Source organism: Sander vitreus, chromosome 24 (assembly GCF_031162955.1).
Source record: "Sander vitreus isolate 19-12246 chromosome 24, sanVit1, whole genome shotgun sequence".
Lineage (NCBI taxonomy): Eukaryota > Metazoa > Chordata > Actinopteri > Perciformes > Percidae > Sander > Sander vitreus.
In genome coordinates this window covers 1,578,480-1,595,604 of record NC_135878.1, presented here as the reverse complement: position 1 = coordinate 1,595,604, position 17,125 = coordinate 1,578,480, and the positions used below count along the sequence as shown (strand labels likewise).

At 42.6% G+C, this 17,125-nt stretch overlaps 1 protein-coding gene across 1 annotated transcript; it reads left to right on the top strand.

Moving 5' to 3' along the window:
• Positions 1-14,343: 14,343 nt before the first annotated feature.
• On the top strand, positions 14,344-16,627 carry pou3f3b (POU class 3 homeobox 3b). The gene is made up of 2 exons (XM_078243694.1): positions 14,344-16,110; positions 16,469-16,627. Exons 1-2 carry the CDS (start codon positions 14,899-14,901, stop codon positions 16,565-16,567), a joined length of 1,311 nt encoding a protein of 436 aa, XP_078099820.1. The 5' UTR covers positions 14,344-14,898; the 3' UTR covers positions 16,568-16,627.
• The last annotated feature ends 498 nt before the right edge of the window (positions 16,628-17,125 follow it).

Sequence of the window (17,125 nt, the reverse complement as noted above, 5' to 3'; positions counted from 1 at the left end):
CCCTTCAATGTTTTTTTGTAAGAACTATTGTTGTGTTCATTGAGATATTTTTCCTCTATTTATCTATTAATGGATAAGGTAGCAGCAGGTTTTGGAAATATGCCTGAATGTGAATGCTCTATATACTTTTTGTGTGCATTCATTATACAGAAATCGAAATCCATCTACTATAGATTGCTCTGGTATGAGATATATATATATATATATATATATATATATATGTATATATATATATATATATAGTATTATGGTATTATGGTTACTATAGAGGGATTAAGCTCTATCTATAGTAATGGATATGTGAATGAATGTTATGTATTCATGCCTGATTTCATGTGGAAGTTGTTGATTGGTGCACAAAAACCACCTCCTACATAAGATGGCTTCTCAGGATGCCTGAAGATGGTCTAGTATCGAAACCTTTCCTATTATTAAACTTTATATATTTTTCACAAGCTAGACAGTGTGCTTGTAGTTTGTTTGTAGTAAGCGGAAGAAGAAGACCAGCGTAGTTAGCGTGAGCAGCGACGGCCCTGCTAAGTGACAACAAACGCAGCTAAGAGACTTGTATGTCAACAACAGAAAATGTATGTAAAATGACAAAACAGTTCCGCCTACACGGTTTGATTCACAGGTGATTTCTGGAAAGTGCAGTCACGCAGCAGTGAGCTGTGAGAGGTAGTGACAAAATGTGAATATATTGTTTTCATCAAAGCTGACTTGTTTCCTGTGCTTATGAATCACCATTTTCCTGATTCGAGTCTTGTTTTTGGAAACTTTTGTAAAAAAGTTTCTGTTTTAATAAAAATAATAACTAGACATAAGACTAATTGGTTATAAAGGTGTGAATCAAACCTTTGGATAAAGATAAAGTGGTAACACTTTATAATAATGGTACATGAATTATCATGAATTCATGCATGACTTCATGCATGAAAAAGTATGAATCCATTCATGTAGTACTTCATGAACTATCATTAATGTACAAGGATTAGTATCTCATGCATGTCTTAATGCAGGAACAATACGTTAATTAATGCATCAGTTAAGGTATTTCAATCATCATGATTTCTGATTTATTCAAAAAACTGACCAGTCACAGCAGCATACCTTTATTTTGAAGAATTGTAGTGTTGTAATCAAGGTTAACTAAACATTACTTCATTACTTCATGTTTGTGGCCCATAGTTCATGAAGTACTACATGAATTAATTCATGCTTTTTCATGCAAGAAGTCATGCATGAATTAATGATAAGTTATGTACCATTATTATAAAGTGTTACCGATAAAGATCAAGATTATAACTGGGGCTGTAAGTGACCCCAACTGAGTAAAAACTCAAACCTGAGCGTTGTAAGAAATACACCATGCCTTCCACAGTAGCAGGAGCTGCTGCCTAACCTTGAGATCGGCTATTTCCTCAAACATTTTGCGTATAAACAGACATTTAAACACCAGAATATGGATCACAGCTCTGACATAGACTCCTGTGGGAGACATAGAGTCAGATTACTGGGAGAACAGAGCAGCGTTATGTAACAGTGTCATTCAGAGTGCTGGCTGCAGGAGAACACACATGTTTGGTAAATGTAGGCTAAACAGAGTTTCTGTGGCAGATACTGATGACGTATTGAGACGTGTGTGAGTCATTGTTGGGAGGATTTGTGTTTGTGGACTGTTAATCCGAAATGTCTACGACAAACACAGCCGCACACACCGGGGAGGACTGAATGTAAAAACACACACCAACCACAAGCGCAAACCGCTGAGAGTTGGCCATGCTTTGCTAAGCTTTTGTTTCACACCTCCTATACGAAGGTTACAGTCTGAGAATAAGACGCACGGCAGAGGAGAGAACAGCGTGCTGCATGTCATTTCATTTTACATGACACCCTGCATTATCTCAGGTTCAGTCATACAAAAGAGGCGTCCCTGTGGAAGACCTTTACTTTAGGTTGTGAGAACATAATACAAGCTTTCAGTCTTTTCTCCTATTTTGACAATGTTGACATGTTGACATCCACACCAGCAGCCAAACAGTTTGAGGCGAAATATAGATTAATGCCAGCATGTGCATTGCCATATGTTGCTGTGTTTTGTCCCAAATTGACAACATGTGACTCTACCTCTCTGGCAGTGTGAGAAATATAAAAAAAAACTATATAAAGACGGAATAACCTGTTCCAATCCTCAGGACAGATTTAATGTGAATCTACTCTGAAACCAAAACGCTGAAAACAAATCCTGGTTCTGAAGAAAATGCTCGCCAAAAACAAGCAACAAATGGAGAAGCGCGCACACACTGAAACAGTACACATGTTCACAACACAGTCGGCATCACTGACGAACTGACAGTGCACGACCGAAAAGCCAAAAGCTGAGAGGCATATTTGACTTGACAGTCCATGCTGAGGCAATTTCCCAACATGGTTGAATAACAAAGTTCTATTGTGCTCTATTCTGTGCCGCATGGTTTAAGTCTCTTCTAACAATCATTTACACAAGCATAAAGATTCCCCTTCAAAGTAAAACAAAAAAAAGCAGGCTCTAAAACGAAAACAGAGGAAAGAGCGTGGAGTCTCCCCCCCACCCTTCCAGTCTTGTGACATCCACTATTTCCTAGCCTGGTTTGCAGTCTGCACTGAGGCCTGCTGGTGAGTAATGTGTGGTGGGTGTGAGCTCAGAGGGGTCGGCGGCCAGCATGCAATCCCCTCAAAGCCGCTTTTGTGAGGCTGTTGGCTTGAACGCTCACGCCAGGCCTGGACGAAGGAGGGAGGCGATAGGAGGGGGGAAAGGGGGCGAGCAGCAGCTCTGTGAAGCAGGGAAGAGAGAGTGTGCCTGTAAGTGTGGCCAATCATACTGCTGTAGAGGCTTTTGCAGTTGTCGCACATCCAGAAATCACGTCTGGTGTCTCTACTCGAGACTGTAGAGTTGAGTGAGAAGGTCACAAAGAAATGTTTGACTTGTCAACTTCTGTGAGCGAGAAGGAGTTGCACCAGCACTTAATATAGTTTTAAAAAATTGTGATTAGTTCACAAATTATCAAGAAAGTTGGAGATTTTTCAGAAGATATCTCCTGAAGGTTGAGATAAGTTGACACTGAGCAACAAACACCTAATAGCTTTGTAGCTAACCAGGCTAATTAACCAAAGCAATGTTAGTTATAGCATTTTAATTTCACCCATAAAATAATAAACTCTTATTTGCATAGTACAGCGCTGCACTTTCAAAACTAAAACCACTAAAATAACAAATGATTGGGATAATACAACTACAAAAATAGGTTTGATTTAAAAAGATAAAATCAAAAGGGCTCAAAAATGACCCTTAATTCAGAAATAATAGTTTATAAAGCTTTTCCAGAATTTGTGCATTTGCTGTCATTGCCCCCGATCTCCTGTAGTCTTAAGTCTAAAAAAGGGCACCTATTAGTAAAGTTTTGTTGCAGAATCTGGGGTATATATGCTAGAGTCAGAACATGGACTTCTTTGAAAGTAAACATTAAAAACATGGTCTGAAAACATATTTGTGTATCTCTGTTATGTTAAGTATTCATCTCAAAATAAGCAAGTATTATTTATAAAGTGTTTAACACTATGCAGACTGTGTTCTGCTCACATAAACACACAACCCCAAAAACCCAAACAACAGTCATCAGATTTTACTTCAAACACTGCTAGATCCTTATTGGTGCACAGAAATATGTGACATCACATTGTCCCAAACAGCCCAAACGCCCACTTCAAACCAGGAAAAAAAACTCAAGTACAGAAATCTCTCTTGTTAAATAAATGCAAGTGTTTCGAGTTCAGCAGATAATTGTGTGTTCACGTAGGATTGAATTGTTCGTTGTAAGAAGCTGATTGACAAAATAGGTTTTCAGGGCCTTTAAGTCTGGACCACAAATGTATCCTAGAGCCAGAGCATTAAAAAATCAACTGGAAGCCAATGCAAAGATGCAATTAGATGGGTTTGAAACCAAACAGTGAGGGTTATATAGCTTGAAAAGCAAATTCTATCAGATTAAAACAATATCAAAAATTGACCCACGATCATTGAATCTTACTGAAGGAGCTAAAGTCTGTCAAGTAGCAGCATGGTGGGCTATTCATCACCATCTGCCCTGCTTAATACCTCCAACATGGCCGACAGAGAGTGAATAACATCACCTAAATGCCCTCTGTTTCAGTTGATATAGCTGCATGTGTGTAGCTTCCTGTGTGTGTGTGTGTGTGTGTGTGTGTGTGTGTGTGTGTGTGTGTGTGTGTGTGTGTGTGTGTGTGAGCGAGAGAGAGAGAGAGAGAGAGAGCTGTAAGCCCAGGGAGGGGAGGAGGGAGAGTCATTTGGAAGAAGATGCATGTAAACCCATTTCCAAACAAATGGGCCTGACTGCACGGCAACAGGGAGAGGTGCCATAAGCGTCCAGCGTGCATAATGCCCGCATGAATCAAGACTTCCCGGCTGCCGAACGTGACCACACAAGCTTGCGTATGAATAGCACATGTCACCCAGCGGCCGCATATCATTAACAGTTGCGTACCCCAACAGCAAGCCCCCATTCCGAACGTTGAGAGCCACTGATCATTGTTATAGACGCCTTGAAGCTGCAGCCACGCTCAGCCAGTCATACATGTTTACTCTGTGTGTGTGTGTGTGATGGAGACTCGTACAATATAATACATGCAAAGCCTCCATTGACTTATACAGGGGTCTCAAAGTATGGCCTGGGGACACACAGGGGCCCTGTGGATACTTATAAAGGACCATGCATTGGTTGCAAGTTTTAGCTCATTTAAACACGTCATGTATACTTTAGATGTTTACTGACTATTTTCCAATGTATGCTGCACAGTTTGAGTTTTAGATTTATTTTTCCAACTCTTTCAAGCAGCCATTGGTTTCCATTCATTTTGAAACAATGTGAAAGCACTTTTAAACTCAAAACCTAAAAATCATGTTGCTGTGTTTGAGCATTCTGGATGCATTTCCCCAACTGTTCCAGGCAGCCATTGGTTTCCATTCATTTCTATGCAGTGTGAAAATAGATGAGCCATACTTTAGATGTTTACTGACTATTTTCCAATGTATGCTGCACAGTTTGAGTTTTAGATTTATTTTTCCAACTCTTTCAAGCAGCCATTGGTTTCCATTCATTTTGAAACAATGTGAAAGCACTTTTAAACTCAAAACCTAAAAATCATGTTGCTGTGTTTGAGCATTCTGGATGCATTTCCCCAACTGTTCCAGGCAGCCATTGGTTTCCATTCATTTCTATGCAGTGTGAAAATAGATTAGCAGACACTTAAACCTTGCTTTAGTTTGTTATTCGTCACAGCAAACATTTAGTCTGCGTACATTTTTCGTCAACATTGCTGACTTAAAAGTTTTACTTCAATATGTTTATGTAACCGTCAAAATTGAATGCAGTCAGGCACATTTTAGGAGTCCACTTATAGGTTGGGAAATCAATTAAAACCAATGGCTGCCTGGGAATATATTAAAATTTGTAAAACTCTGCAGCATGCTTTTTTAAAATACCAAAAAAGTATACTGGAGTTGCAGAAAATATACAACGTAGCATTTCATATCATACAGAAATGACTGGAAGCCAGTGGATGACTGGAATAACCAACACATTCAGGACTCTATGATCTTTTAATGGTATAACAACAATGTAATACATAGAAGCAGTTATCTTGCGTTTGCACAATAACACTGTTATTGTGTTACTTTACTTTCCCCTCCATCTACCCTGCACTGGTTCCATTAGAGCTGTAGATTTTCTGCTCATTTGCTAAGCATCATGGATCATCAGATGGTATGTGATGGTGAACAGTTTGTCTGTCTCTGCGTATTTATCACACCTGCACCTTGAGACGTGTATATACTGTACAGACACACACACACACGGCTGGGTAAACTTGGCAGCTTTGTTTACATAATTATGGATAGTGTACACACTCACACATATATGCTATAGTAATCAAATGTGCAGCTTCCTGTGCTCTACAAGTGGAATATTCCTAAACAGAAACACAAAATACTTGTGCACACACTTAGTGCATGTATGGCACACCATGCAGGCAGGCTGCCTTTACCCCGAGAGGCATGGCTCTGAGTCAGGGCCCTGCCGGTGACTCCAGCTACCCTTCGTACCCTCTAGCAAACATGGCAGCAGTATGTGTGTGCAAGCATGTGTCTACAAACATACAACTGTGTTTGCATGCATTGGAGAGCCTGTGTGTGTGTTTCGGGGTGGCAGGGCTGCCTCCAATGCGGTGCAATGAGGCCATCATTTATCCCTGATTGGGACGAAGGCAGGAGCGTTTTTGCGATACAATGCGGCACCCATAAAGACAGAGAGACGACATTTCCTCCCCATTTCCCTCATGAATATCAAAGCCGCCGCCACCACAACACATAAGGAAAAATTACAGCCCTATTATTTTATTTGCATTACCTGTAATAGGCAGCATATTGGGTACTGTATTTATTGCCTTATCAGCACCAGCTTGGCTGTAAACATTTGCTGATTTATTAGCCATGCTGGCTTTGCCCAAACATCACACGTAATTACTTAGCAAATAGTGCAAGGGTGACTTAGTTCGAAGAGAGCAGGCAGCTTTGGTGTTAGAGGTTGACGCGTGTATTACAGATGGGGGGTCTTAGAGGCTAGTTTTTCCTGCTGCTGACTTGGACCCAGACATGCCTATAGCCTCGACAGGGAATCAGAGAATTGCTGTTATTTGTACAGCTCTATATCCAGACTCACTCCTCACTCCTAGTGCCCGCTTCCATCCAATTATGTTGTTTGTCTTCTCAAAGGCCTCAATACCTCTAGCTTTGCAGCCCCCCCCCCCCCTGCTTTTCCACACACACTGTTCCACAAAGTTAGATAGAACTAGATCCATTAAGTTGGTGAAATGAGCAAAAAAAGCGCAAGAGAGGGTTACCCTAGATGCGCCTGTTCTTCTGTTATCCAATTTTACTGGGATTTGGAGTGATTTGCGCCTGGCTCCCCGAGGGAAATAAATACTTTGATTAATGTAATCCTGGGCAGGGAGGTGCCACAAACCCCCCCCTCTCTATCCTCAGGGAACGCCACTGTTTAACAAACAAAAACAAAAAGCAGGGACTATAGAGAGACATGCACAGTGGCTACAAACACGCTGCTGGAGCAACGCGCCTTCCATAGATTTGATTTCCTACGGATTTAGTTTATTTATTAATTACTCAGCCTAATAACACAATATCATTCTTGATTAGCATGTGTAATACACTCTAATAGAAGAGAAAAATACCAGCGTGTCCGTCTGCTGATTTGCATACACAATAAATCTGTGGTTTGTTTTGATGCTGCTGCTGGAGGTGGGGGTTTTCAGGTGTGTGTGTGTGTGTGTGTGTGTGTGTGTGTGTGTGTGTGTGTGTGTGTGTGTGTGTGTGTGGGTGGGAGGAATGTGGCCGGGACGATGAGGCAACCAGCACCCAATGGGTGGAGGGACGGGGGTGGGGTGAAGCTGAAGACAGACAGACAAAGCACCCCCCCGCCCCCCCTCCTCCTCGCCCAAACGCATTCACAAACACACACCTCTTTCCTCTCTCTCTCTCTCCTCCGTCACTCTGACTCAGAAAGCTGCACTTCATCTTATCTTTGCCGATCTGTCCCCCGTCACTCACCTCCTCACCAGCCGGCACCAGTGGCTTTTTGTGTGTGTGTGTGTGTGTGTGTGTGCGTGTGCGTGCGCCATAAAAGCACCTGCATTTACATCTGCCATACAGATGACTCTTTTCCTCCCATACATCTTGTTTTTCTTTTTGTTTCACGACAAACTAACCTCACTTTTGACCTTTATTCTCAAATTAATTCACGCCTCAATTATATTTCTAAAATAACAACGTAATTGGTTTTAATCTATTGCTCATACAAATAAAAATGTAATTAATTGTGTCTTATTGAAACCTTCTTAAATCCTATGCTGAAATGTTTAATTTTATTGTTAAAAAAAACTGTTTTAATAATTGAATTCAATGCCAAAACTCACAAACGAAATGTGTAAACATCAGACAGTCCCTCCCTGTGCTTTAAGCAGCATTTTCTAACACTACAGAACCCTGTTTTAGGCCAAATTATGACATCCCTATTGATTTCCGATCCCAAATCAATACCAGCTGTGCTGATACGTGTCTGAGCCATGGCTCTTGGTGAAATGAGCACTGAGCACCACTGGAGAGTCCGTGATAACACTAAACATATAATCTTTACCTGCATGTCAGCCCGTTTACAAGCTGTATGCCCACAGCGCTGCACGGCTCATGCAGGGCAATTACTAACCCCACGTAGTGGAATAAGAGGTGTATATAACACTATATTGGCCTTTATTAATAGAATATTAATAAAGAGTCTCTGTCTCGTCTGAATGGGTTAAGGAAAAAATTCCATTCATGTCTGAAATTGAAGGCATGTTTAATGCTTACACTGATATTCAGTGTAGCCCATTTAATTAACGGTATGGTAGCTACATTATCATTTAAGTGCTCCAAGTTGAATTTGGCTTTAAATCAACGTTTGGCCTGACGTGAGACACACTCAACGTATGTCGTTTCAGATTAGTGGCTGGACCAAGGGGAAGAAAATAAATTACGTAGCCCATAGGCAACTTAAATAGGCCATAATTAAAATGGCAGGAATTTCATCAATTTAATTTGAATATTGTAACCAGGGCAAGTGGAAGCTACAGGCACCCGCACTGGGTTTACCCACCTATTGAGGCTCACATAAATCTGCATGTCAGGTGTCATAAATGAATGGCGGCTGCAGAGTCACAAAGTGATGACACTATGAGGATGTTTAATGAGGGAGAAAGTAGGTGAATGTTGTGGGCGAATTGACTTTTGTTCATACTGGTGTTTTTGTCTTGTGGTCATTGTCAAGTGGACATGATTTTGATCTTATTTAACATATTGTGTTTTATAAAATCATATTTAAAACACCTTTTAAATTCAGATGTGTGCTCCATTTGGCATGCTGCTTCTGATTGGGGGGGGAATGCGAGTTCATGAAAGCATCTTGATGAATTAGACAATCTGTTCCTGGAGGAATAAATAAATGGCCTCCTGCTACCAATAACCATCATTGTACGGCATGACAGAATGGGTGCATAATGCAGAGCAATAACGCACAGTTGCTGCTTTGATGCTTTGTTGCTGCTGCTGGTGTTAGTGGAGCTGCTGTGATGACGATGATGAAGAAGAACACTGGATGGTGCAAACACTAAATGGCCGGCCAAGCATGTGGAGAAATTGCAATGCACTAATTTTCCGGGATGATTCATGAGTCCTTGCCCAGCCCTCTTTTGCTAATAATTCTTAAAGTCGCCGGTTAGTCATACGTTTCCACACAGACCTGCTAGCTCAGACTTATGGCTTATAGGCTACTGCAGATGGTGACTGGCTTAATACAGCGTGCAAGGGCCTATCTACTCCCAGACTATTTGCATATCAACTAGGGGCTGTCATTGATAGGCTGCTTGTCACAGGCTTGTACTGATCAATACAAGCACATTTCTTCATTCACTGATGATGCTTATGGTGTAGAAATATTTGCAAAATAATAATTGATGTGGGGGTATGGCTTGCAATGAAATTGGCTGGGATATCTTTAAAAATTAGATAATTAAATTAAGATGATTTAATTGCCTCTGGGATTGAGGGATGAAGCAGAATATAGTCTGAGCCCTCGTTGTGTCTGGTGTGTTTGGCTAAAATAAGCAAGATGCAACATTTCTTAAACTCTGTGTGTGTGTGTGTTGTTTCTCTACAATGACCCGTTTAGTCATTTTCCTCCTTCGGCCCAGTGATATCTTAATTGCCAATCGTGTCATGCAGCCATCAATTCATGTCTGTTCTTGAAACGGTGGCCATAAAATTATAAGGAGGCTCCTTATACACTGCAAAAAAAAATATAGATCTCCATTTCAAGGGGTTTAATTCAGTAGTTCTGTCTTAAAATGTCACTTTTATTTTGTAAAAAAAAAAAAATGCACATAAAGCAGCTTGGTTAAAAAACATATTTGAATCATGAGATTTTACTTGAAAGTAAAATGACCTTAAAACGTTATTTAATGAAAATAAAGATTGGAATCTGCGCTGGAAGCGTGTGGAATCAGCTCACCGTGTCAAAATGTGTAAAAATAAATAATTCTATAAATATTCTAAAAACAAGAAAATTATTCAAAAATGTGACATAAAATGGACTTTTTTTTTTTGCAGTGTAAGCTATGCATATTTGCATCATGAGTGAGCGCGACACCTGGCGGCAGTTATGATTTAATTTTTTGGTTTCTGATCAAGCCAACAATCTATTTCCCCTCCGCCCTTACTCCAGCACCATGCGACTGCCTGCAGGAGACACACGTTGGATTACAATCCAAAAGAACAGATTCCTCTTTTCTCGTGACTCAGATCACGGTGATTAAAAACCATAATACATTGCAAGTAAGTGGGGAAGTAGTGCGTTACATACGTTACGTTTCCGTTACGCACCAAAAAATTAGTTTTTGATCAGTTTTTAAAACATCGCGATAACTTGGTTTGCCTTTCAAAAACCCAAGTCAGCAACGTCAAGTCATGATTTGTCAAACTAAAACCTAAACTATTTATTCTGTTAAAATGAGATCTGGATATTTCCCACGACCAAATGGTGATGAAAACGGACATACCGTAATCCTAGTTTGTTCATAATTAAACCTAAAATTACAAAAACAAGGCAATACAACCAGAATAAGGAATTTTTTTTTGGAGGGGGGTTGCAGATGGAGTAATGTCGTTACAGTAACGCGTTACCGCCCAGCACCAATGCTGCTGGCCCGGGACACCGAGCCTCTTTTCATCTCGACTCCAGTGCACAAACATACAGCTTAATGCGACTAGTGTTCCCCCCTTTTATTGGGCTCACCATGGCTACCAAGTGCTGGGCTCAGAAATGCACTCCCCATCAATGAGGGGAAAAGGAGTTAACCCGTGAGAGGGAAAAAAAAATAACCCCTTAGCAAACCAAACGACTTCTTCATCCACAAATTCGAGTTCATATGTGATAGATCATGTGTGATGGACTTTTGAAAATGTAGTCGAAAGTTGGGACAGACACTAAAATGATTATTGTCTGCCATTAAATAATTGCCTGTGAGCAGATGTCTTTTACAACTGCGCTTCTTTTAAAAATCTGTCGTTTTTAGTTTGAGTTTTCTTGACATTTCCTCGCTCCTTGAACAGCTCCCAAACAACAACAAAACACCAACATAAAGAACAAACCAGCATCAGCCTCCATTAACATCGCAGGCTATTTATGAGCTTTGCCTGCCTGGATGGGTGCAGGTTAGGAGCGAGCTATGGGCGACAAGCTGCTGCATATAAACTTTAAACAAACTTTTGCAGCGGCGAGATCGATTTATATTAAACGATTTCATATTGCACTTGCCTACGCGGTCCCTCTGGAGGATTCAACCGAGGGATCTCTCTCTCTCTCTCTCTCTCTCCCTCTCTCTCTCTCTCTCTCTCTCTCTCTCTCTCTCTCTCTCCCCCCTCTATGCCTGCTTAAAATGTGATTGATTGCACTTTTCTCCGGTGGACATTCACTACAAAACAGCCCAGCTTATCCATCTGCCCGCTATTTATATAAAAAGCAAAAAAAAAAAGGCTGGGGCGCAAAAGCAAACTGCAGCGCGCGTATTGATTTTTACGCATGCAAGGTAAAAGGGGAACATAATGACACGCATTTGCAATTCGGTTTTTAAATATAAGAGAATATGACTGCACCTCGGCGCAGAAAGACGGCTGAAATATCATTTAAAGTAGTCTTTAAGGAAGCAGCCACAGTGGAGGAAATGCGCGAGAAGGCGATAAACTCAACATTCCTCATGCGTAAAAAAGAAATCCGCATAGATAATTGTTGACTTACCTTGTGTCCAAGAAAAGGGGAAATAGCTTCACATTGTTCATATGGAGCCTGTAAATGGTTATCTCCCTTTCCTACGACTCGGTGCTCCCTAAGATTTTCTTTCCTCTGCCTCAACTGAGCAGGAGCACTCCTCTGCTCCCGCTATTATTTTCACTAAAATATATGAAAATTTATGCAAATGAAAATCAGCACTAACTGTTCGTCTCTTGTTATACTTGGGGATGATTTTTTTCCTCTCCCCCTTTCTTTTTTTTTTTTTTTTTGCATACAAAATAAATGAACTCCCCCAGCAGAGAACTTGGGGACCTTTTTATAATAAGCAAATAAATAATAAACACATCATATATCAGAGAGGAGTGTTTTTATCGCCGCGCGGTGATTTCGGGGAGCATTTCTGAAATGCCTTTTGACTCTTCTTCTTCTTTATATATTATATATTATTTTCATTTTGAGGCGTTATCTTGTGGAAGGAGTCCTCAATTCTCTGCACCTTTGTGCTGGCCGCCTGAGACGCCCTTTTCAAGGCGCGCAGTGTGGATGGAACAGCAGTAATTTAGACAGAAATCCTCACTGTATATTAATGAATAGAGGGCCCCATGGTTCTGGCCCCTAGCCTGCCTATTCAATGTAAACAAATCCACGAGGCTCCCTCGGTTTTGAGGCCAGTCCAAATTAAATCTACTGGGATGAGAAGAAGGGGGGGCACTGGCATGGAGTATACACAGCCTGTGCCCTTAAATCCCTTTTGCAATAAATTCTTCGCATCATCTTTGATTTGGGGAGCTGTGGGGTTACGCGTGACATGTAGCTCTAACCTTTCTACAAAATACAGTTAATCCTGTCAGAGAATCACCTGCCACAGGCCTTGTTTTGGTCAGGTGGACTCAACAGGCTGCTGACACTCAACCAATGGGTGCAGTGGGAGCCTATTACCACCCATGGGTGCTTCCATAGGCGCAGAGATCCCACGCACTAACAAAGGCCCTATTCATTCCGCGGGTTGTGGTCATCTTGAGGGATGGTACGCGTTTTAAGGGCTCCATCTCTCGATTTTTTTTTTCTCCTTTTTTTCTTAAGCCACCCTGCACGCACACATCCCCCCCAAGGACTGCTCAATTTGCCCTTGTTTTGGTTGCCACTTTCTCTTCCCCTGTGCTTCAGTGAGGTTGCCTGTGCGCGGCGTTTCCGCATGGAAGCTTCTCCGCAACCTTTGCGCGTTAACTCCTGAGGAGCCGAGGCGCAGAGCTGCACTGGCTCAGGGGCTGCAGTGCCTTCGAATCATGACGCTTCCGCTCTGTGTTGTTCTTTACATGTTTACGTGCTGCTTTGAGGTTTAGGGTGCAGTGTCATGGTTTTCTGAAAGACATTTTTTTTTTTTTTACTTATATGCCCATAAACAATTAACCTGAGCTGGTAAATTTCTCCAAACAGTTTTGAATACAACAACAGTTTTGAACACACCAGTGCACCTCATCTACATGTAACATAACACGATAAAGCATGTACCATTTAGTCAAGTTTTTTTTTCTTCTTTTTTTAAATTTCTTTTCTGTATTTTTCACGGGTGGCCCAGAGGGAATTAAACCCCTAACCGTGGCAGTATGGATGCCTTATACTATTACACAACCAGGTCAGGCTACCAGACGATTATAATTGTATAGATCGTAATAGATCTTATAGTGTCAAATGCGCGTGCAGGTTTTGAATACACTCAAGCCTTGCATTAGTCCAGGATGTGTGTTTGTAACAATAACAGGAGATACATACTTAAATGCTGTTCTAGTTAGAGTTTATCCATATATTCTAATATCTAAATAGTATTAAGAAGCGCTTATATTAGAATGTATACTCTCAAGCAGGTGTATCTTCATATAAATATAGAAGAAAGCACATATTGATGTACATCATGATGGTGGTTTGACTCCTGACGATCACAACAAACTAGAGGTCACATTTTATCGCCCTTTTTGATTTACCCCTTCACCGCTGTTTGTGCACTAATGCCTCGGTACTATTTACTACCAAGTTGTGTTCCCTGTTTTGTTTGGACTGCAATTAAAAATCAGCCAATTGGAACCGCCGGAAGGAGGGCTCGTGCGCCCGGAGCAAGGGCTGGCGAGACCTGCCAATCACACCCCGGGTAGCCAATCAACGGGGACGCACGGGGTAAACATCCGCGCGTCGTCGGGTTTGGAAGGGGGCGGGACTACACGGCCTGTCAGGGAGGGAGAGAGAGAGAGAGAGATTTAGAGAGAGAGGAGGAGAGAGAGAACGAATGAGAGAAGAGGCTCGCAGGCAGCGCCGTACACTGTTATACTGGATTGTACTTCATCGGGAGTTTGCGGTTTGGCAGGTTTATATACATCAAAACAGAACAAAGAGAGAGGCTCTACAGTGCTATAAAAGAAGACAGAGAAAAGAATAAAGCGAGGGAGAAATCTCGGCGACTGAATTACAAAAGAACTAAGGACACTCTGCTAATGTTTTTCACATCCAAAGGGGACATTAACTGGGACTTTGTACATTGTGGAGAATTTGCAAGGCTTTTTGTTTTTTGCGTGCACCAAAAGTTTGTATGGGACACCGCTTTTTTCCTCTATATTTGAATTTTTAATGCTCACAATTTCATCCCAGTGCAAAACTTTCTAAACGGACTGCACATGGTTCCAAAGGGCTTTTGAAAACCTGGAATTGTATTCGCCGACTTCCATGCACAACTGTTTGAACTAGAATGTTGTAAATACATGCGGATTTTATTCAGTTTTCTGCCACCGTTTTTGAAGCTTTTTTTGCGTTTTTACGCGCGTCGATGGTATTGCCAAAAACCTACTCATACTTTTAAAGTTTGAATAATTCATGAGATACAATTTGCCTGCTAGAAAGAAGTGACTGTAAAAAGGGAGGGGGGTTATCCACAAACATATTCATAAGGGTTGACGGAATGGCCACCGCGGCTTCCAATCCTTATCTGCCCAGCAATAGCATCTTATCGTCCGGCTCCCTCGTGCACTCTGACTCTGGAGGTGGTGGCATGCAGCCTGGCAGTGCTGCGGTTACCTCGGGGTCTGGGGTCTACAGGGGAGACCCCTCAGTCAAGATGGTACAGAGTGACTTTATGCAAGGCGCAATGGCAGCGAGCAACGGGGGACACATGCTGAGCCATGCCCACCAGTGGGTGACATCCCTCCCGCACGCCGCAGCGGCCGCAGCAGCAGCCGCGGTGGCTGCAGCAGAAGCCGGATCCCCCTGGTCGTCGAGTCCCGTCGGGATGACGGGCAGCCCGCAGCAGCAGGACGTGAAAAACCCCGGCAGAGACGATCTGCACACGGGCACCGCGCTGCACCACAGGCCCCCTCACTTAGCTCCCCATCAGACTCACGCCGGCGCTTGGGGGAGCACGACTGCGGCGCACATTAACTCCATATCCGGGGGACAGCAGCAGCAACAGTCGCTGCTCTACTCCCAGCCGGGGGGGTTCACTGTGAACGGGATGCTGAGTCCTGGGAGCCAGAGCCTGGTGCACCCGGGCTTGGTGAGGGGGGACACCCCGGATCTGGACCACGGCAGCCACCACCACCACCATCACCACCAGCATCACCAGCACCAGCACCACGGCGGCGTCAACAGCCACGACCCGCACTCGGACGACGACACGCCGACCTCGGACGACCTGGAGCAGTTCGCCAAGCAGTTCAAGCAGCGGAGGATCAAACTGGGCTTTACGCAGGCGGACGTCGGCTTGGCTTTGGGCACCCTGTACGGGAACGTTTTCTCTCAGACGACCATTTGCAGATTCGAGGCTCTGCAGCTCAGCTTCAAGAACATGTGCAAGCTCAAGCCTTTGTTGAACAAGTGGCTCGAGGAGGCCGACTCGTCCACCGGCAGCCCCACCAGCATCGACAAGATCGCGGCGCAGGGGAGGAAGCGAAAGAAGCGCACATCCATCGAAGTGAGCGTCAAAGGGGCTTTGGAGAGCCACTTCCTAAAATGCCCCAAACCTTCGGCCCAGGAGATCACCAGCCTGGCGGACAACTTGCAGCTGGAGAAAGAGGTGGTTAGAGTGTGGTTTTGCAATAGGAGACAGAAGGAAAAACGGATGACGCCCCCAGGAGTGGCGCAGACGCCGGAGGATGTGTACTCTCAGGTCGGCAATGTGAGTGCAGAAACACCGCCCCCCTCCATGGACTGCAAAAGAATGTTCAGTGAAACATAGAACAGCACACGAGAATATTTTATATGAAATTAAACTGATTAAAAAAAGCATACAGACTATCGCCAAGATAGCCAATTTTTTTTTATACTGTGATTGTGAGGGAATATGAATGAGACTGCAAATGTGTTATCTATTTTTCACCAGAGAAAAACAAAAAAAAACAAAGAGAGAGAGAGAGAGAGAGAAACAAACTTCCCCTTCTTCCTCCCAACCCCCTCAGAAAAAAACGCACCGTTAACCTTCTTCCAGGCCCTGAAATGTCTTAACCTAAAAGGTTCCTTCTGCTTTTTTCTTTCAGGGGCATTTTTTAGTAGATTACTTAAAAGATGCAAGTGAAGCGAGCGACCAGAGGGTGACAACTACAAGTTCATTCCACCAGGTAATTTTGGCGCATTAAAAACACCACCAAGAGGAAAACCAAGTATTGTTTTTATTCTTTTTTTTCTCTTCCCCCCCCCCCCCCCTCTTCAAAAAATATTCCCCCATCATTATCTTGTGTTTGATTGAAGAAAACAAAGGAGCAGGCATTTTGTATATTTAGAAATGGGACTGAACCGCCTTCCCTGCTCCCCCATGCCTATAACAATGACAAGAGGGGAGAAACTGCAACAATATGAACAAGAGTGACATCCACGAAGCTTCCATCGTGATTTACAGCATTTTTGTTGTTTTTGTCTGAGGGTGGACTGCATGGTTTCATTGACACACACGGAGGATTAGGGGTGGTTTTTTTGTGGGCGTCTTGAGGCCCAGAAAGAAAAAGACAACCAGGACCAGGACTGTCTCCATGATCTCAAAGATCACCTTCTTTTTTTATTTGTTTTTTTAATTATTATTTAATGGACTTTGACACCGTGAGTGGATCTTTCCTCTTTTTTTTCTCCTCTCCAACAAATAGAGCATAAGACATTTGAAAAGACTTCAGCTGCACTTATTTGAGAAAAAAAAATCTGTT